The 21,028-nt window shown below is 48.1% G+C and overlaps 1 protein-coding gene across 3 annotated transcripts in view; it reads left to right on the top strand.

Annotated features, from left to right (window-relative positions):
• RAB6A (RAB6A, member RAS oncogene family) overlaps window positions 1-15,985 on the top strand; it is a 64,682-nt gene extending 48,697 nt beyond the window's left edge. For all 3 annotated transcript variants that reach the window (XM_076328541.1, XM_076328539.1, XM_076328540.1), the window contains 3 exons: window positions 21-114; window positions 9,674-9,740; window positions 12,885-15,985. In XM_076328541.1, coding sequence (XP_076184656.1) covers window positions 21-114; window positions 9,674-9,740; window positions 12,885-12,949 — 226 coding nt within the window. In that variant the 3' untranslated portion in view covers window positions 12,950-15,985. The remainder of the gene's footprint in view (window positions 1-20; window positions 115-9,673; window positions 9,741-12,884) is intronic.
• Window positions 15,986-21,028: the final 5,043 nt, after the last annotated feature.

Raw genomic sequence — 21,028 nt, 5'->3', positions numbered from 1 at the left:
TTCTGTGTTATCTTCCCCAGACAAGTGTCCATTGAGGAAGGAGAAAGAAAAGCCAAAGAGCTGAATGTAATGTTCATTGAAACTAGTGCAAAAGCAGGATACAATGTAAAACAGGTGAGTAACGTGTTGGCTGCAACCAGCCCTGAGACTACTTCTGTTAGTGCACCGTTGTGGAAATAGGACATACGTAGACATTGGGAAGCCGTTGCAAAGGGTGTCAGAGGGACGTATGCAGTCCATAAACAGCAAGCAACATCTCAGAGCTGAATCATTGCCTGAGGTTCAGAAGGCTCCCTGACCTTGCAGCAAATGACTTGGAACTTCTTTCCCCTTAGAAAAGAGGAGTTATTGAAGAAGCTTTGTGGGTACGGAATCATACCTTCCTGGACTCTTGATAATCCAGATTTGGTGTTTAGATTGAAGGGATTAAGGCTTGAGCCGAAAAGTTGGGGAAACACAGGTCTGAGGACTGTTTCTGATACCAATTCAGTGAAAGAATGTGGGCAAACCAGTCAAGGAGGAATGTGATGGCTTTAAATGCTTCCACTGTGCAGTGAGACAGTGTAAACTGGTGTTCCCACTCCGTTGGAAGGCGCTGAAAGTGTGAGCAGATGTTCTTGGACAGCCGAAGCTAGCTATTTCTGTTAGATGATGAGTTGCTTTTGAATCGGGGAAAGCAGTGAAATGTCTTTTGAACTGATGCAACCGCAACGAAATTAGGTTTTATGTTGTGAGATGAGCTGCGGCTTTTTAAATGCTGACCTGCTGGATGAAGTTTTAGCACTTGTGTTAGTGAAGATAAATCACTTGGCAAACAGTAAACTGGTGAAAGTAGTAAACACTGCGGAACTGATCTGGTGTTTACATGAGAGGAATTTTGTTTGAGCTTATTAGTTATGTAAGCAAATATGCTTACTAGCAGATCATGAATAGAGAGCTAGAGCTGTACATCCCTACTGACTCAGTGCATAATGGGATACTGCTTTTTCATTGATCTAGCAATTTCTCGTATGGAGTCATGACCGCTAAAGCATTTGGCAGCTGGTCTTATGGTAGGAGGAAATGCAGTAGTGCAAGATGTAGAAGACATTCATTCTTGGGTGTCTCCATAGAGCAGACGCGTGCACACACATACATCACGTGTATATTTTATATATACATATATATATAGTCACACAAATAGTTTGTATGCAGAATTGTATAAGGAGTTGCTAAAACAGGGTTATAAATTACTTTGTACGTTATAGACAGGACTAAAGGGTCTATTATTAAAATGTCCCTTGACTTTGTATATTAGTAGTAAAATTATTCCTTATATAATAGAATAATTAGACGTGTTACCTTAGCACTGCGTTTCAGTGCATTAGCAAGCATAAAAGCGTTCGGTTCCAGGGTCCACCAATTATTCTGCCACAACACAGAGGCTGGCTTGTAATTAAGTCTTGGATTTTGTGCTGGAATCCTTAATGTTTACTTGGACTAGGGGGTGTGCACTTGAGGGCAGTTGCCTCGCTGAGAGGGTGGATGATGATGAAGCTCTATACTCCCTCTTTCCTTGAGGGAGTTGCTGTGCAGCTGACATGTTTCCAGGAGTCTGTGTCCAAGCCTGTAAGGTAGCTTGTGGCTTTCGGGGCCAGTTGGAGCCCTGGTGATTTGAGATGTAAGTAGGAAAATCTTGTATGGCATGCCTGTAGTCTGTTTTGGCATAAGATACTGTCATTTAATAAAACATGTGCTTTGTAAAGCTACCACAGCCTTCATCATGAAGGATGGTAGCTCCATTTAATACATTATGAAGGAACAAACTTTAGCTTTTTGTATTTCATGCTGAAGCTGTTCAGGGATTGTACTAATGAGGTTGTCAGAGTATAAAGCCATTTCTGTAGCTGTGGCCTCACTTGCACACTCTCTAGAGAAAATTCTTAGTTGTATAACGGAGGTCTAGACAAATTATGCCTCTGATTTTAATTGCCAGGTTACATGCTGTAAGACTGCTTCTGTGAGAAAACAGGTTTGGTAATTCAGCTCCGGTAAAAAAAAGTGGTGGTGGGAACCTGGGGGCTAGTTCCCTCTGTATTAAATGGAAGATTTGGTGTTCCGAGACACAATTCTTGTTCTTCACTAACATCAATAAACAGTAGTATCTAAAAAACTTGGGGCTGTTACATATCGCTGCATCATAATCCGAGTGGGTACTTCATGTAGTGTGAAGTCTTGTCAGAATTGGACAAGAGGACAGATTTTAAGTGACTTCATTCTCTGTGTAAAATATTGAAACAAAAGACACGAGCGGTTACTCAAAAAGAACTAAAAATGGATTTTTCTTCGGAGTTTTGATCCTTGTGTTGCAGGCGTGGACTGGGATTTTCAGGAATTTCAAAGTTATTCTACACTGCAGAATACTTCAGACTCTCATTTTTTTTTTATTAGTTTTAAGTAGTTGTTGAAACAATTCTCAGAGGATAAGACTTTTAATACTGCTAGTTATCTAGTTCTCTATTTTCTTTGCAGCTTCTCTATTGAATGGTATGAATTTATTTTACTAACTTGTCAATAAATTCTTCCGCAATGAAATAGGAAAGTGTACGGGTACAACTGCAGAATGGATTCCCTTCCCATAACCTGTGTAAAATCTTGCTTTAATAAGCTGAATGCAAATTTGACCTTCCTGTAACTGATAACTTCTATCTGTAACATATTCTGATTCTGCAGAACAATTACTGTCCAAGTTAATTTTCATGCAGGATTTTTAATTCAAGTGTCAAATTATTTTAGATACAAAGTCCATATTTTGACTACACATAATGAAACATTTATGTAAAACTTAGGATCACCTAGTGCTGGATATTAAATATTAATGTAAAGGTGCATCTTAGACTAGTGACGACTCATGCTTTGTCCGCTAGGGTATAGGTTCAGATTTAGCAATTACCGTGCAGCTTTGATACTGCGTATGACTGAAATTTGTAGATTAGGGAATACGAACTGTTTTGTTTTTTGTTGTTTTTCTTCCATGCAAAACTCTCGCCTCCCAGTATTAAAACTTCTCAGGTTGTCAGTGCTTCACTTGGCAGCCTTGAGCAGTTCAGAAAAGCTGACAAAACGCTGTTGTTTCCCCTGTCCTCTCTTCCCAGCACAAAATCTGTTGCCTGGATCTAAATCCTGTGCCCTGGGTTAAAGGTAGGGAATGGCACAAGTTAATGCAGAAGGAGACTTGGGATGAAGTTGAACCCTCAGTCCTCCATTGATGGCTTCTTTGCATTTCCATCCCTTTCACATTAAGGTTTTGGTTTCTGTGCGGTGTCGGATGTAGACATCTTGATGTTGCCAGTTCCAGAGTGAGCTCTCTTTTTACTAATGCCTCGTGTAAGGCCCACTGTGGCTTCCTTGCTTTCTTTCCATCCTCTCTTTCAGGTCAGAGATGTGAATTCCAGTGTCACTTGTGTGCGGGCAAGTCTTGGAGACACGACTTGCAACCCACCTGCCTTCACTACCCTAGGTCTGACTGCCAGGCAGCGTTAGCCGGAGCAGAGGCAGCCGTGCAGGCAGCTTGGGAGGTGCCATGGGGCACCAGCCAGTACGCTAACCTCATGCCAGTCTTGGTCAGACATTGAAGAATGAAGTCATCTCACAGGTGGTGAATCTCAGTGCTGTTTTTATTGGCCCAAGCACTAGGGTTCTCCAAGGGATGCTGTCCACAAGGTTTCAGAATCAGTGTTTGCCCCATTAAGGATACGGAAGAAGCTGAATTTCTTGTCCTGCTTGGGGAGAGTAATGGCTAAGACTTTTTCACCTCCTCAGCCGTGTCACTTGTTCGCTAGCCGTCAGTGGGAAGCCAGGGTACTTTTGACCTTGTGTGCTACTTTTAGCTGCTTGTTCATCCTTTTCTGCTGGAAGGCAGCACTGATAAGAGGAAAGGGCACTGTCTTCAGCTCTGTGTTCACTGTAGCTGTCCTACAAATCCAGAGTGCCTGGCTTTATAGTGTGACTCCAGAAGGTGAGTTGCACCATACTTCAAACAGCATGTATTTCAATGCCAGGATCTTCTACCAACAAAGAAATAGAGGGGAACATACTGCTGACAGGCTTTTTTTGCCGTTCCCCTGTGACATGAAAGGGAGCAGCTCAGAAGATGGCACTTCAGCTAACACGGTACTGGGGACTGAGGTGGAAGTGAGTAACCTGTGGCTTGGTTTAGAGGCTCAGAGATGGATCTCCATGTAGTCACTGCGGAGAATTAAGAGGATTTGCAGCCTGTGTATGTGCTGGCTGAAACCTGGACACGGCAGGCTTTCATTTTATGACTTCTCTGGCATTTCTTTTCCCCGAGGACTGATCTGATGAGCTGCTGGGGCAAGCCTCATCTCTTCTAGTTGCACACTGTCAAACTATATTGTAACATACAGCTGCTGTGTGCTGTTAGATCTGTTAAGGTGGAGCTGTCTCCGGTCGCCAGGGTCCTATACACTTACTGTTCCTTTTGGCTTTGGGGAGGGGGTGTTGAAGGAAAAACGAGTGGATGGTATTACGGAGTAAAAATGGTGATAGTATTGTTCTGGGGTTAAATTGATGCAATAGAGGGAAAAAATTGGCTTTTTGGATCCTGTGAGTTTTGGCAAAGACTGATTGCCAGGGGAGCCTCAAGACTGAGGAGAGAAGTAGATAACTTGCTTCAGTTAATGCAGAGAATCGTAGTCTCTGATTCATTTTATTTGTCAGCCCTGAATAAACTTTAAAAGACACTGAGATTCATGCTCTATCTCGGCAGTCTGTATTTCAGGGAACCTTATTGTTAGTCTGTGGATTTCATGCCCAGAATATGTCAGGGTTCATTTTGCTGTCTTGTAGAAAGAAAGGGGAGGGAGAGCCCTGAAGACCTCCTTGTACAGCGGTACCTGGCACACTTCACGTTTGCTCTCAAAGAGCCACAGGCTGAATACGGTATTTGGCAGAAAAACTTTCTCACGGCAGTAGCTAAAGGACCACGGCCCCTTGAGCAACCCTGTTTTCCCAGAGCTGGCTGCATCTAGCAGCTTGGCTCTTTCTCCTGTCTTTTGATTTTTGTCTATCTGATGGGCAAGAATTATTCTTTGAGTTGCACTGCTCTCCTCGGAGAATGAGAATTAGGGAAACATTTTTGTTTGCTTTGCGTTGGGGAACAGGTTTCTTGCCTGGCTTTTCCATCTGGACAGTGATCCTCCTGTCCTTTCCATATTGCTGCAGGAGCGTTACAGTGAAAACTGTTTTATGCCTAGTCGTTTGTGACACTGATCTGTTGGGGATTTATTGGCTGGGGTAGTAGGAGAGGCACGGTTTGGCAAATGAGTTGAAACTAATGGCGAGAGATGAGGGTTTTTTTTTCCCCGGAGTTTAATCAGGAAGGAGATTGCAGGGTTGAATGCTGAAAGAGACTTTCTGTGGCTCTTAGTCTTCCAGACGGCTGCATTTAACTCCTGCCTTGGAGAAAAAGTCCTGAATGCTCACCAATACGTGTGTGTTTATATACACACACATATGCACAAATATCTATAAATATATGTGTGTGTGTATATATATACCGTATCATGTATATGCATATATATGCGTGCAACTGCTTGCAACTTTTTTCAGTGAGATAAGACTGCTGGCTTGGGTCCTGAAGGCACTGCGAAGAAGGCTGCTTTCTAACCACCATGAAGTTTCCCTAGCTGGATTTGTTCACATATGCTGTGGCTGATAAGCAGAAGGTTAATAAGAAAGAAAGTTGATTTTCTTAGTTGCCAAATTCCTTTTTTTAGTCAAATAATTTAGGGGAAAAATACCGCTAAAGGCATAATTTTATTCCTGGTCTTAGTTTAAAGAAAGGATTACTGTATTTTAAACACTTAGCCTTTCTGTCAGCAGCTTGGTTTAAATGCAGTAATTCCAGTTGGTTCCCATCAGCTGAGGGGTTTTTTTAAGACTCCCCACCCCCTCCCCTCTATAAACTGCATCCCTCACTTTCTACGTATTGTACAAGGGGGAAATAAATAGCAATGCCACAGTTAAAAACAATTTTTTTTTTTTTTTTTGTAATGCTGTTTCCACCTAGGTTCTCAAAGCCTGTGACATCAGCAAAGACCTGTATGAAATGGTGCATTTCCTTCTTCCCATCAGAGCAAAGATGTCAAGCGAGCATCCTAATTTAGGCACGATCTGATAGGATTGTGCCAACCTCTGTTGCATATCCATCCTTAAAACTGACGGGAGGGATTTTTTTTTTCCCCCCTCAAACCTTCTGCATCAAGAACTGGGTCAAAATTACTCTAATATTCTTCTGCAGAATACAAGCAAAAAAAGCAGTGTAGTGGAAGGGTAGGTAAGCTAATTTGCTCCATTCTTTACCTCTGGTGTATCACTTGCATATCAGCAGGAACATGTGTGTTAGAGGGGCGAGAGGTTGAACAGATCTTCCCCTGCAGAGGTAATAGGGATAGATGTAGCTATGAAATGGATGTGCCAGAGAGGAGCAGAGTTTACCATATCATCTGTTCATGCATTGATAACATACCAGTACACTTCTGAAAGCGTAACTGTAGATGGTGTTTGGATATTTTGCAGTCTGGTGGCTGTCCAGTAAGCCTTTTTTCTTTTTTGCCCAGAAGTCAATAAGCTGTTTTCCTTCATAAAATTGAAGTTGAGGTCCGTTAATCAACCTGTGAAAGCTCACTGAATATTGAACATTTTGAGATTAGAAGTAATTTTAGGGACAAAGCCCAGTGAAGAAGAACAGTCAGAACCTTCTGTACCCAAATGTGATCGAGTAGGGAAGTTTACTGAAGGACTGTTAAAGGCAAAGAAAGCATCAAGACCGCGAAGTGCTTGTGGATTCAAATACAGTACTAAAACTTTTAAGGCTTCCAGAGGAAGATGAGATTGAATCTCAATTACATCCTTGATCATCTCCAAGATGCAAAAAACCTTACAATGAATAGTCTAGTTCTATACTGAGTGAATGAAAAGCCTTTTGAAAAGTAATAAAGCTAAGAAGGTTGGCAGTGCTGTCCTCTTATCTGATTGGAATGGCAAGGAAAAATAATGCTGACCATGAGGATATGATGGGAGATTGCTCTGAAAGTCTACAGCTTTTCTTTTCCCCTTCTATATTTCGTTCTTATAAGCCAAAGTGCTCATGTCTGACTAGTTTTAAAATGCTTGGGAAATGATAGTCACGTTGCTTTTTCAAGCAGAGTGAAGAGTGGTGGTGAGATGAGGCAAGCAGATACAGTAACACGAAGTGGTGAGCTCAACTGATAGGACATTTTTTGTACAAGGATTACAATTAGATCAATGTCTAGCTTCTCCCTGTGTCAAAATTATCTTAATTCTGACCAGGAAGTCTCTTTTGCCTTTATACTTTTGGGTGGTCGTGCAGTCCTGCTGTCTGTTCAGCGTCGGTGGCTAATACAGTTTAGCACCTGGAATTTTGACATGATCTTTGTTTCTTCGTTGTTGGCATATGAGAATTTGCCTGAACTTTTCAGTGAGGCTGGGAGGCTCAGGATAATGGCAGAGGTTAATTGAAACTTAGATGGGGACACTAAGCTTTTTTTGCTTTGAAATTTTTGGCTAAAATCGGTGAGATACATCGAGAACTGACTTTCCAGACCCGTATCCTTGTCTCACTCCAGATCTCGGCGTACGCCCACAAAGTGGTGGTGCTGTTGGTGAAAAAGGGGTGAGGATGCTGGAGGTGGTTTCTGGAATGGTTATGAGGGAGTTGATGGGAATTGCAAAGGAAAGCAGCTTTGCTACCTTCTACCTGTCAGTTTTGTCCTCTCCTCACGTAGTAGTCTCTTCAGTCAGTAACAAATAGCGGTGACAGCAAAGGTCAGACACCAACGAGTGTAGTGTGTTTGTACTCCTGCCCTGCAAAGGTCACAGCTGCACCTGACAGACCTGCAGGCTTGTTCATGATTAGCTTGGGCAGTACTTGTCAAGCCGACAAAATTGCCTTAATGTCTTCCCAACATCATTTGGACACTCAGGGCCAAATTTGCAGAAGCACTTGGTCAGTGATCTGCAAAGCTGTTCAGGTACCTACATTCATAATATAGACTGACGGTGGCTTGGCTCGGTTTTCTGTGGACAGTGGGTTACTGGGAATAAGTGGTTTAGCTTTGTGTCATTTGAGGAGAGGACTGAGATAATGTGCAATAATGTCAATTTAACACATTAAGGCTGACATCAGACTCGCACCAGGCATTTTGGGACTCCCGAGATGCTGTCAGGCATGCAGTGGGGTGATTTTAACACGCTGATGGACGGAGGTGTTGAGCGCTTGGAAACATCTAGTGTCCTGGGTGCTTGGCAATGTGCAGGCAAGAAGTACATGGTGGTAAGAATGTCTGTAATGGTGTAAAAACATTAATGCAATGTATGTCAGATGCTTTTATATCTGGGTGTGTGCTGAGCGCATCAGCACGGGACCAAAACTCTACTAGGGCTGTTCTCCAAAGGTAAGAAACAATTAGGTAATCATTTGATAACCCTGATGAACAGCAAAGGCTGTTCATCCGTCCATCAGATTTGTCCTGTCCTCCCCTCCTTCTGCGCACACACTCGCCAAGGCGCACAAAAAAGAGAACGCTACTGTTGAAACTTGTGTGTTTCCTACCAGTTGAACATGGCACCTTCTTGGAGAAATCACACTCGGCTGAAGGACAGTCCTTCACTGTGCTGTTCCTGTGCAGGAGAAGACTGTTGTGGGCTCAGAAAATTCAAGTGAATTCTCATGCATTAATAGCGGGCAAGTCTTGTAGGCTCCTCGCCCAGAGGGTTGGGGAAATGCCACATGGTGGGAACTGCAAGTCTGAGCCTTGGGGGCAAAGGTAGGAAACATGGGAGAGGGAACTGGTCCCATTCAGTCTTACCTCTCAGCCTCCTTCAAGTTGCATAAAACTGTGACGAGAGTTTGGAGCTAAGACCTTGCTGGGAAACTGGAGACAAGTGAGAGGTAGAACAACTGCTTTGGGATTGCGAGTGCACTTGACGCGTGTTCCTGTTCTGTGTTTTATACCCTGTGTGGGAGCTGGACATACGATAACGATGGAGTGGGTACCAAAAGTTGAGGGCGCTCAGAAAAGGATTGGGCAAATGCCTGAAAGAAAGATCCTTTGTCTGGGTTCGTAGGGAGCCTGAGCCACAGATACGTGGAGCCTGGAAGAAGATGCTTAAGGGATGTCATTACGTATGTGCCCTATTCTGACGATCTTCTGTACATGCCAACTTGGCCAATACTGGTGACAGGCTTCTGGATGTTGTGTTAGACTTTATCAGTGTGTCCATGCTCCTGCGTAACTAATATTCTGTGGAGGTGTGAAGGTCGAGTTCCCACCTGATGTGGGGAAGTTGTTGGGGTCGATGGACTATGGCAGATGGGAGGTGGAAATGCTGGATTCCAAACAGAGCATATTTGCAGAGAAGGTGATAGGTTTGCTGCTTGTAGCCAGTAACATTTGATCTCCAATAACAACAAAAATGTGGTTTGCCATTTCCTAAGAATAAAGGTTATATTTGGTGTCAGGCTTTTTGGTGTAAGCAGAGTGAATAGTACTGAAGGATGTATTGAATCATTGTTTGAACTGTATCAACTGGGGTGTGCACTCTTTAAAGTACGATTGTTTTGATCTGCTCCCTGTGTGTTTTTTTGCAGCTTTTCCGACGCGTGGCAGCTGCCTTGCCTGGAATGGAAAGCACACAAGACAAAAGTAGAGAAGACAGTATCCTTTATGCGTCTGTGCTGCGATTCAGTGGTGGCAAAGCGCTGCCAGGCATTACCGTGGACGAGGAAAATGCAGGCCCTGAATAACAAGGATGAAGGAGGAGGGAGCAATCTCTCTCCTGCAGCCCTCAGTTAGCTTATGGGCATCCCAAAAAGGGGCCTGAGAGGAGGAATAGGGGCACGTAGCCTTCGAGCTTGAAGTGCTGAGGAAGAAGGCTTGTGGGATAGAAGGCTGGGACTAGGGGCGTTAAGGGTGGAGGCCTCTACTGTAAAGCAGGGGAAGTAGGGATGCTTAGGGCTATGAGGTAGTATAAAAGTGAGGACAACTGAGTGAAAGCTGAAGGGAGGACAACGGGAAGGTGCAGAAGGGTGCAGTCAAACAGATCCAGAAGGATTCTTTGCTTGGTGTTTGAGCAGGTTGGGTGTGGGGAGGGAGGGGGAGACTATGGAGTGGGAGAAAACAGCTGCAAAGAGGCCTGCAAAAACTCTGTGGCTCTTGCAGATCTGACTTAGAGACTCCTAGAATAAGCTAGGTTGGAAGGGACCTCTGTAGGTCCCTTCTCCAACCCTCCTGCTCAAAGCAGGGCTAACTCCAAAACCAGGCCAGTTTCTCAGTGTCACATTCAGGGAAACTTCAGAAATCTCCAAGGATGGAGATCCCGTAACCTCCCAGGGCAGCCTGTTGCAGTGCTTGACCCCAGACAGCTCTGGGCAGACATCTGTGTGGTGCGAGGGAGGAGAAGACTCAACTGAAGGGATCAGCCTTGGGGAAGGGAAAGGAGGTGGCCTGAGGGAGTGGAAAAGGGATAAAGCTTTCTGCATAACAAACAGCATGGCTAAATCTGAATTTCTTACCTGGCCAGCTGGGTGTGTTTGGGGAGGGCAGTTAAGCCCCTGAAGGTGCTTTTGTGAGTGGCTTGTGAGAAAACTGCAGGAGTGGTTGTGGTTGCTTAGCATAGCTCTGAAGGTGAAGGAAGTTCTGTGATAACCGAGCCGCTTCTTACGGTCTCACCTGACTACCCATTTCTGCTCGCTTGGATTAGAGAGGAAGGGTAATGCAGGAGGTGGAGAGAGGGCTGCCTGCCTCTGCACGCAGCTCCTCCTGCAGCAGGAGTGCTGGACGGGAGGTGAATGGACAAAGAGTGGCTGAAATCACGGTGGGTGCTTCCAGGTGGGAGCAAAGAGGGGTTGCACTGCATCTTGATTGAAAGTGTTGATGAGATGCTGGAAGTGGGTGAGCTTTTTTTGAGAAGAGGAACTTTTCCAGGGTTGTCAGTTTTATTTGCAGCAGGGATCACGTAGCTGGCAGCTGGTAAATGGAGGAGAAACGGCGCTTTGGAGGAAGGACGCGGCAGGAACTGTAGGAGGGGGACAAGCTTGGTGCTGAAACTACATCTCCTGTAGAGCATCTTACTGCATAGGGGAAAGGAAGATTTGGGAAGCTGTGGATTGCAACTGCTAAGGCACAAGCTTTGTGCGATATGGACTCGATTGACCCAAAATGTTTTGTTATGGAGGTCACCAAAAGGTTAATGAGCAACAATCTTTATTAATGAGGGGACGGTGGTAAAACGCACAGGCACTGGCTGCTGGGCCTGCGGTTTCCCTATCAGGGAGTTTGATCACCGGTCTCTAAATGGGAGTGCAATAAGGGCACTTTGAATTTGACTTCCTGCAGACGGCAGATAGCAGAAATTGAATGTGGTTGTCTCCCAGACAGCTGCCCTAGGATTCATGGTGGGGGATTTTCCATAGGCTTTTTTGCAGAACGTTGGGGGTTCAAGGATCTTGGAACTGCTCGTGCTCGGTGATGAAGCTGGCAAGGCTCATTTCGAGCAGCTCTGACTCCAGAATGTTTATCGAGATCAGCGAAACAAATGGACCAAATATTTGAGATGAATTACTGGTCTTTTGTTTTCCTTTTTGTGTTTGTTTTCTCCTGACCTCTGTAAAAAGCAAGTTCAACCCCCTAAAGAAATAAGTGGGAAGTACCAGCTGTGTGACCTATTTGCTTCTGTGTTAACTGATAAGAGAAACGCTTGAGTCTTGTGCTGAACTGCTCTGAGTCGGGTTTGGGGATTAGTGTTCAAAGCTCCTCTTGTGAAACAGGGCATCAGTTGGGAATTCGAGTGCCACAAAGGGAGTAGCTTATCACAGGCTGGTTCAGAGCAGCAAGCTCTCCAGTGACCTTATGTTCTTGCTGGATATTAGCTGTCATTGCAAGGGGTGAGTTCAGGCAGGCGGCAGGGCTTTTGTTGGCTGGCGGTGGGGCAAGCAGAGCGGTTTAACTAGGGGAAAGATTGATCGGAGAGTTCAGGGTGGCACGTACGGAGCGTCGCGTCTGCGAGCTGTGGGTGTGTGTAAGTACTCGGGGGGTTAGTGATGTGCACAGGACAAGAAGGAATGGTCTCGCTGGAGTACGCTGCTGGGGGATTCTCTTAGCAGAGCGCACGCCGCCATCTGCATTCACACCCCTTACTCAAAACCAAACAGGCTCTCCTGCCTGCCCCAAAGCTGAGTGCGGGCAGGGGAGTGAGGGGGAAGTACTTGCCAGTTGGCTGTGAAGCGTAGAGGAGCAGGAGTTTGAGAAGGAAGCGAGCTGTCCTTCCGTGGGTTCCTCCAGGCTCCTGCTATCTCCAGGGCTTAGTTGCTCTTTGAGCCGGGAGGTTGACCCCCTCCTGGGTGCCCACCAGCTGGAGGTGCTGCTCTCAGTGCTGGAAGACTGAATCTAGCCTTGATTTGAAACTGGGGGTTTCGGAGCTGTTACTGGTTCCCTCTGAAAATGGTGATTAGGCCCTTCAGCGTGTAATCTTTAATTACTGTAGCAGTCGCTTTGGAACAAGAAGAGATCACTGGGGGTCACTGGGGAAAAGCAGACTCTGGTTAGAGACAGACATTTGGGGTCTGACATTGTTTCTGCTACGTACTTAAGAACGTGCCGATGCCAGGGCAAGAGGGGCTGCTAAGAAACCTGTATCCTGACTTTGGTTTGAAGCTGGTCTTTTCAAGAGCTTTTGAAAATACTTTTCAAGTATTTTGGTGGGAAGTACTGAACTGAAAACGCCAGTCACAATCCTGCCCTACCTGTGCTTGGCAGGGAGACCGAGTTGGATATCCGTTTGCCTTAACTTACTTCTTCCAGTGATTGACATAAAACTGGAAAAGCCTCAAGAGCAGCCTGTCAGTGAAGGAGGCTGTTCCTGCTAATACCATGTGGCTTCTACCTTTCTCCAGAACATCACTGCTTTCCCTCCCTTTACTCTTCATTGACTGCAGTGTGAATATTGGCTTGAACCTTCCCCTTTCAGTAATAACGTATTGCAGTTCATCATCGCTGGCTGTCTCGTGGAGATGATCTATTAGCTTCACAAGCACACACACACACACACACAAAGAAAATGTCAGTGTCTTCATTATTTATAAGAAAAAAAAAAGCCAAAATATTCCAGCATATTCTAGTTATAACTTTAAAAAAAAAAATAGGTACAATTTCTTAATATTTGTTCCTTTTTTAATATGTTATGATATTGCACTTTGAAATGATGGAAACTGAGTAAGTTTTGAATTGGACTTAGACGAGATGTATGTGCAGAAGAATGCTTGCAAATCTTACCCATTTGATTTCTCTAACAAACTGGAAATGACTAGACAGCAGTCAGAAATGCAAGCGGAGGTGGCATGTGCCGAGGGTTAAATGCTTATCCTTACAATAATAAAAAAAATTAAAACCAAGCTCTTAATCTTTTGAGCAGAGGTAGTCTGACTGGTTTTCAAACCCCCAGACGTTTTTGGAAACCAACCTTAGCGGGGGTTTCGACACCACGAAAGGCTACTGGATTTTTTAGTTCTTGCAGAGGCGACGTGAACACATTTCCAAGAAAGCGTACCGAGAAACACAAAGTGTCTTTCTGAACGGGATGGATGGCTTCAGGAGGATTTGCGGGGGAAGGAAAGGGTGGATGTGCATTAGCAAAACACTTTCAGGAAGCAGGGAAATACGTTTCGAGTGCAAGATGAGTTTTAAGAGCATTTTTTTTTTTTTTCTTCCTTTTATGTAGAACACCAATGAAGTAAATTATTACTGCCCGAGAGATGGGAACGTAACGTTTCAGCTGTTTGGAGGAGAAAGCGTTTTGCTTCTTTTTCTAGGGGGAACACCAAGTGAGTTCAGGACTGGCACTAAAACCTGCCGAAGCGGATTGAAACCTTTTAAATTTGGCAAAGAGAGAGGAAAGAGCAGCTGGATTACCCAGCGGAGGTGCTGTGTTCACAGGCCAGTTCGCGGCTGGGGGAGAGGGGGCGGCGGACGGGGGAATTGCACCCGCTTTTCCATGGCGTGGTCGTAGGTCGACTGGGGAAGGGGTGTTTACTTTGATCATACAGAAATCTAGTTGAGAGAGCTTAGATGGAATGGAAGGGAGTTTAATAGGATGGAAACCGATTTATGATTATGCAGATTTATGCCTTTATTTTTTAGCGTATTTTTTATGTTCAGTCTTCCAAGTTGGTTTAGTTTGGTTCACTAGAGCTGTATAGTTTGGTTAAATAACTAGTAATTTAGTCTTCTATTTAACTAGGCTTGCAATTAACCATTTTTCTTTGATATTTATTTCTTTGCTTAATTTTTTACTATTTTCGGTAATTATTCTTTGTTTTGTTTTGCTGAGGAATCTGTTTAGAGCTTTGCTGATGTTGCGAGATGTAGCTACCCGAGAAACACGGAATCGAACACACTAGAAGTGCACCCTTTTAATCTTTACTAGTCATTGTGAAGTTGCTGTGTAAGTTAATAAACACAATTGTAAATACATTGTTTGCTGGGCGGATATGGCTGAGCTACAGTGCAGGAAGGAATTCTTGAGTCTGTGTTGCGATTGCTACGTAAATGAACAATTGCAAGCAAATAGTCAGGCTCCTCCTTTGTTCTCTTCTGCCCCTCTACCACCTAAAATAACCAACCGGGGAAGAGAAAGGGAATCGTCCTCACCACCACTTTCACCAGGAAACGGGCATAAAAGATTTGGAATTCTTCATTCCTGAAACGAATGTTAGACTCCTGCCCTGCCCTGGGTTTATAGCAGCTCTGCACAACAATAACTCAAAGGCAGAATGAGATGTAAAGTGCTTTTATAATGCAATATTAAAGGCGAGTTTTTTTTGACGTGGCATGTCTTGAAATAAACATCAATGATATGTGACAAAGGATCATTCTTTATTTAAAAGAAACTCTTGGGGGGAAGGAAACCTGGCTGCTTTTCCTGTATCGTACTGTTCTTAGCCATGCAAAAACGGTTCATCTTGCTGCTTTTTCGTTTTGTTTTGTTGGGTTGTTATTTTTTCCTGTGGTTCTTCGTGCAACTGACGTTGGTCATCGTTTGGCTGTTTCCCACAAGCACATACTTTTTTGCTTCTGATATAACCAGACCCCTACGTTTCCCGTAGTTACAAGCTTTAAGCACTGGATTTGCAAGGAGCTGGCTTAGCACGTACGGGTTACGGTGGACGAGCAGCTCGGCCGCTTGCGGACAGCGGCCGGATGTCTGGGAGGAGGCTTGTTCAATGGGCCCGTTGTAACTTGCTCTCAAAAAAGGGCTAGAAAGGAGCGTGTCCGCGAGCTCTGTGTTCAGCACAGCCCAGTGGTCGCAGGAACAAGGACGAGTCGTCAGTTGTTTGGCACTTATCCCCCAGGAGGGCCCTGAGCTCTGCTCAGGACAGCCAGGTACGTTTAACGTACGTCCTTGCGGACAGTCAGTGCTTAACGTGACTACAGGACTCAATCCTGTCCTAATCCCAGTTTTCCAGAGAAAAGACACTTCCAAAGTGAGCACAGGAGCAACACAGTCTTAATCTTTTTTTTTTTTTTGCACCATAATTCCTCGCGCCATCCGTCTGTCAGGTTTTAGGTTTTAATGTTCTTTTGCTCCATCGACATGGCCAGTAGAACCACGGGAACAGACTTTTTTAATGATGATTTTGTAAACAGTGAAGGTTTCTGCTCTGTTTCTTTTCTCCTCCCCACTCTGGCTTGATTGTTGTACAGTACATTATGCAGCTATTCCATTACTCACTTTTTGTCTTGATACAAGTAGTTGAAGAAATTGTATAAGGGGAAAAAGGTTCCTTTTCTTCATGTTGGAATGTCACTGGTACCTCAGCTCTGTTTGATAATATGAAACAACGACAACAACAACAACAAAAATATCCTTAGCGCTTGAACTAAATAAATACCTGTCTCATTGGAAAGCTCTGGGTCTCTTCTCTACGTATGTCCATCAGAACGCAGGTTCGTGGGGGTGCAGGGCGTCAGGCTGCTGCTTCTTGCTCGTGCTTTTTGGGTTTGAAGTGCTGCGGGAGGCTTTTTCAAGGGCAAGAGGAAGCTTTTTTGGGGGAAGGGGGGGGGGGGAATGATGGTGGAGTTGTGTGCTTACTGTTCCTCCGGTTCTATACGGTGTCTCTGCGATTGTTTCCAGCGGTCGACGAGTGATACCGAGGACGGGTACAGAGAGCACGTCCTCTGCCTGCTGTAAACTGTGCCTTTCGGGTCCTTTCGCGCTCTTGAAATCCAGCCGTTTCCTCCCTTCCTTTTCGCAAAGGTGATTCGGGAGCGTTGTGCGGCCTCACCGCTGCCTGCTTCGGCTTCCCTGGGTGCCTGCTCTGCGATAGCCGGTGAGCGAGGGTGGACCAACCCCACCTTCCTTGAGGAGGATCCTCCCTAAGCCTCCATCTTGCTGGAGATGGCAGACGAGGGCTGCGGGGGACGGGTTGGTGAGTACCAGTAACAGATGCTCTTTGACGGAGTTATCCTTGCCTACCCTTCTAGGGAAATGAACTGGTTTTGGCCTGGTAACACCAGCAGCCTAACCTCTGTCGCTTGCTCAAGCTCTTCTATATTCAAAGGACCGTCAATAAATTGGTCGTTAAATTTGACAAGGAAGAAACTTGGACACGGTCTTGCAGCTGTGGAGATGTGCTGGAATTAGCGTTGTGGGAACAGCCATACGGTGGGGCCGTATGGGCACAGGTCACTGGAGGAGGCTTTTGTCACCGGGGGGGGGGGGGAGCTTCTGTTCCTTGTACCTGGCACCTCCAGGTCCTGTTCCTGGGTGGGAGCACGCCCGGAGAGCTGCCCGAGGGCTTTAGGGAATGGGCGGATGCACCTGAAAACAACACGTTCACCTCTCAAAAGTGGGTTTAGGATTAATCTGTTGGAAGGAGCTGAACTTAATATAAGCGGGTGTTGCCTCCGGGGTGGCACTGAAGCGTGGTGGTGGTCTCAATTCCTCCTTGCTGCTCCCCGTTGCTGTTGAATTACCTTAATGCTGCTGTTGTACGTCGCCTTGGGGCTGTCGCCTCAACTACTGGTATCCCAACTTCCCACCTATAAAGGGGGGCTGGATTAAACTGGAGGGAAGGGGCGCTCTCGGGATTAAACTGGAGGGAAGGGGCTCTCTCGGGATTAAACTGGAGGGAAGGGGCTCTCTCGGGATTAAACTGGAGGGAAGGGGCGCTCTCGGGATTAAACTGGAGGGAAGGGGCTCCCTCTGGATTAAACTGGAGGGAAGGGGCTCCCTCGGGATTAAACTGGAGGGAAGGGGCTCCCTCTGGATTAAACTGGAGGGAAGGGGCTCTCTCTGGGCAAGGCGTGGTCTGGGGGCACCCATCAGCTCGGGTGCAGGGTGCTGGTCCTGGCCGCTAGCTCATGGCTGCAGCAGGTCAAGCTCTCTGCTCCCAACCTTGCTGGATTTTATTAGCTGTAAGGTCAGACGGGGAGCGTCTGGCTCGGATTAGAGGGTGCCTCATGCTGGCGTTCGGCTGATGGCTTCTTTGTCTGCTCCGCTGGTGGGGTCAGCCCTGACTTTGCCGGGCTGGAGGAGCCGCAGCATCCTCCTAGCAGTCTCTGCAGAGCTGCTGCAGCAGCCGACGCCGTCCCCTTGCTGCACAGTGTCGGCTTTGCTTCCAGCGCCCAAATCCTCAGCAAACTAGAGCGTGAGAGGGCTCTACCTGATGCAGCAGCACCTTTTTCCATGCTGGGCATGTACCAGCCCTGAAAGGAAGATAAATGGGAGGTGGGCAGGCTGCTTCTCACCGTGCTACCTGCGACGTGGCTGCAGCAGACGCTGCCAACGCTCCCGCAGTCAGGAAAGCAGCTGCAAACACCCGGACCTCAAAATAGCCTCTCCCATCTGCGCTGCCGTAGCGCTCGGTGCTCAGCCTCCTCCTCTGCCGCTCTGTCGTTGCCGGAGCTGGGGGTTTCCGGGCTTGCTGGGCTGGGTTTTTCATCGATTTGCAAAAGGACCTATTTTTTTTTATTTTTTCCCCACCTTCCTTAACCACCTTTCCCTTCCCCACCCTGGTCTGAGCGCGCGCCGAAGTCGAACGCGGCTTTTTATAAAGTATTTGGGATCCTCTTGTAGCGGCTGAACGTAACCGATTGCCCAGACTGAGGCCAGGAACGCCTGGCTCAGGCGCGTCGGGAGTTAAAACGCCAGCTGAATTGCAATGCCATGAGCAGCTCTGCCGTTCCCTGGAGGATGAGGAGTAGGGCAGGGCTGAAGGCAGCTCCGGCTGGAGGCAGCTGGGGGGTGCTCCTGCTGCCCCCTGGCTCTGCCCTGCTGGGTTGGGAGGGAGGAGGCTCTCCGCCGGCGCTGTTTCCGAGTCGAATCTTCCAGGCTTGCCACCTGTTTCCGAGGTTTTGGGTATAAATTAAAAGCCAGTTTGAGTGCTCGCTGTCGGCCGCCCGGAGAGCGCGTCTGGAACGAGGACTGTGTTAAAGGCTTGATTAAAGTTACTGCTAATTAAAGCGCTGTGAAATCGCTCTGTTTCCCCCCCCGCACAGCCAATCGGTCCATCCGCGGTGCTGCGCGTCCTCGGATGCAGGGTGTTGGAGGGGGAAAGTGGTGCCTGTCTGTGCTCCCGGGGCTGGCGGTGGACTTAGCGCTGACCTTTCCCACGTTTATCCGAGCTCGGGAAGAGGGGATGGGTGGAAATTTGAGGCTTGATCCTGACATTTGCCGAGGCGTAGCAGCCCGCGATGCAGCTGCTTCATTTCCAGATAAGTGGTTTTTGATCGCAGCGAGGGTCAAAAGCGGGCTCCAGCTGATTTCTTCGCTGTGACGTTCGGGCACTAATCTTACAAGGCTGTTTTGTGGGCATGCTTGGACGTTAACCACCTGTGCCTGGTCCTTACTGCAGGTCCCACCGCGTTAATCCTCGTTTCGGAGGGGGTTTCGAGTCGTCCTGGGCTTCGGCCAGTGTTTGAGGCTTCGGCAGCTCTTGCTGCTGGGAGAGGGGTGTCACACAAGTCTGTATTTGAGTTGGGAGTGGAGTGGGTCAACCCTAATTTCTCTTTCTCGGCGCTTCTTGTCCCCCTGGTCCTGCACAGCGTCGGTCCCAGTCAGCACCGAAAGACCCCAGGAAGCCCCTCTCCTGTGGGCGAAGACCTGAGCGGAGCGGAAACCAAGCCAGGTGGTTTTGTGGACGGTGGTTTCTGTTGGTTTGTGCTTCCAAATTTCTTTTTAACCTGTTTAATTGCTCCTTCGTTTAGCCTCCTAGCGAGGGGCCTGGCTGCCATCAGCTGCTCCCGCCGACAGCGTGAAGACCCCAGGAATCGCTGCCGGAGGCGCGTGCTGGTCCGTCGCTGCCCTTCTCGGTGGCCTTGCCTGGATCACTTGGCGTCCCTGGGTCTTCGGGAGACCGGCGCAGCCCCGCCTCGGTGGGAGAGAAGCAGGATCAGCCCTGGGATGTTCAGGTACCGCAGGGATGGGGGAACGTGGGGGGTCTGTCTGAGCTGGGGTAAAGGGGCTTTTGCAGGTCAGCAGCTGGACGTGCCATGGAAAGGAGCGCCAATTTCCAGGTCGTGCTGCTCTCGGCGAAGCGTTTCCAGATGTTCCCATCTCCAGCCGTGTCTCACCCTTGGGTTGCGCACCTTGTGCGCTAAACACCTGCCAGCGCCTCCTGGCCCGGCGCTGGAGATGGGCTCGCCTAGGAAAAGCTCCAGCTTTTCCCAGATCTGCCAGCTCCCGGGATTGCTGAAGCCCCCCGAGAAAAGAGGGTTTAGGAGATGTGCCCCTGCTTGGTGTGTCCCTACAACTGCCTCTTCCCTGCCCAGCCCAAACCGTCTTGCACCTGCAGGTTATGCTGCTGAAACTCGGATGCCTTATTCCCACCGGAGCTGGGCTCGACCCCAGGGGCTCCGCATCCCAGGCTGCTTCGTTAGCAGCGAGACGCGCTGCTCCGCTTCCCGGCAGATGGGACGGCTCCGGGGAGTCTCTGTCGGTGCTAATTGGCGGCGGGGGCGGCAGCTGGGGCTGTGCGCGGCCCCGGAGCTGAACCGGGCTCGGCCTTTGTACCCTGGTACAGTTGGGACTTCGTGGTGGGGACGGGAGATGGATGCCCTCCCCGGTCGGCCGCGCTCGCTGCGGGGGGATGCCCCATCCCTCTGCCCTGCAGCAGGTCCTGCTCCCCAGCCTGGTCCCAGCCGCGTGGAGGAAAGGGCTGTTGCTCTCAAAGCCCTGCCTTTGGGGCCAGGGTGGGGGACACCCCGCGAAGGGTCTTCTGGTCCTGTAGGGACAGGTTTGGGTTGGAGGTGATGACGGGGAAAATAGGTCGGAAAGCGGGACAGCAGCCCCCGCGTTAGGCGGGGCCAAGCGCGGATCCAGGAGGGAGCGGGGCCGAGCGCTGTTCAGCCTCCGCGCAGTCCCGTTTCCCATCTGATGCGCATCCGGAAAGCAGTCGTGGGTTTGTCGCTTCGTTTCTCTGTCCCCCCCCCCCCTGTTGCAGCAGGAATAACCGGGGGGGGTCTGGGGGGTCGGCGGCAGGAGAGAGCGCGTGGTGCCGCGGGGAGGTGTAGAGGTGAGCGTGCCGGATGCGGGACCTGGGCTGGGAAATGGGAGAAGGAAGGAGGGACGAGGGCGCAGAGGGGTGCGGGGGGCCAGATCCTTCTCTCCACCCCTTGAAAGCCGGGGTTTGTGTGCTGGGTTACACGCGGCGATGGAGGGGCCGCAGGGGAAACCCTGAACCCCCGGCTTAGAAAATGCTAAATTGTTTTCTAAAAGCAGGGGGCAGGCGAACCTCAGCTTCTCTCCGCTTTGCAAATTAAACAGACCCAGTGATGCTTTTAAGCCATCTCGAGGCTTAAAACGGGACCGGCAGGGCCCTCCGCCACGCTGGGCCCTTCGCGAACGGAGGCGGCTCGTCCCGCAGGGTCCGAATTTGGGATGCGAAGGAAGGAACCGCCCTGCCAGCGTGATCGCGGTCCTCTAGCACCGCGACGGAGCCGCGGTGAGC

This window comes from Aptenodytes patagonicus, chromosome 1 (assembly GCF_965638725.1).
Source record: "Aptenodytes patagonicus chromosome 1, bAptPat1.pri.cur, whole genome shotgun sequence".
In the NCBI taxonomy this organism is placed as follows: domain Eukaryota; kingdom Metazoa; phylum Chordata; class Aves; order Sphenisciformes; family Spheniscidae; genus Aptenodytes; species Aptenodytes patagonicus.
This window is presented reverse-complemented; position numbering and strand designations above follow the sequence as displayed.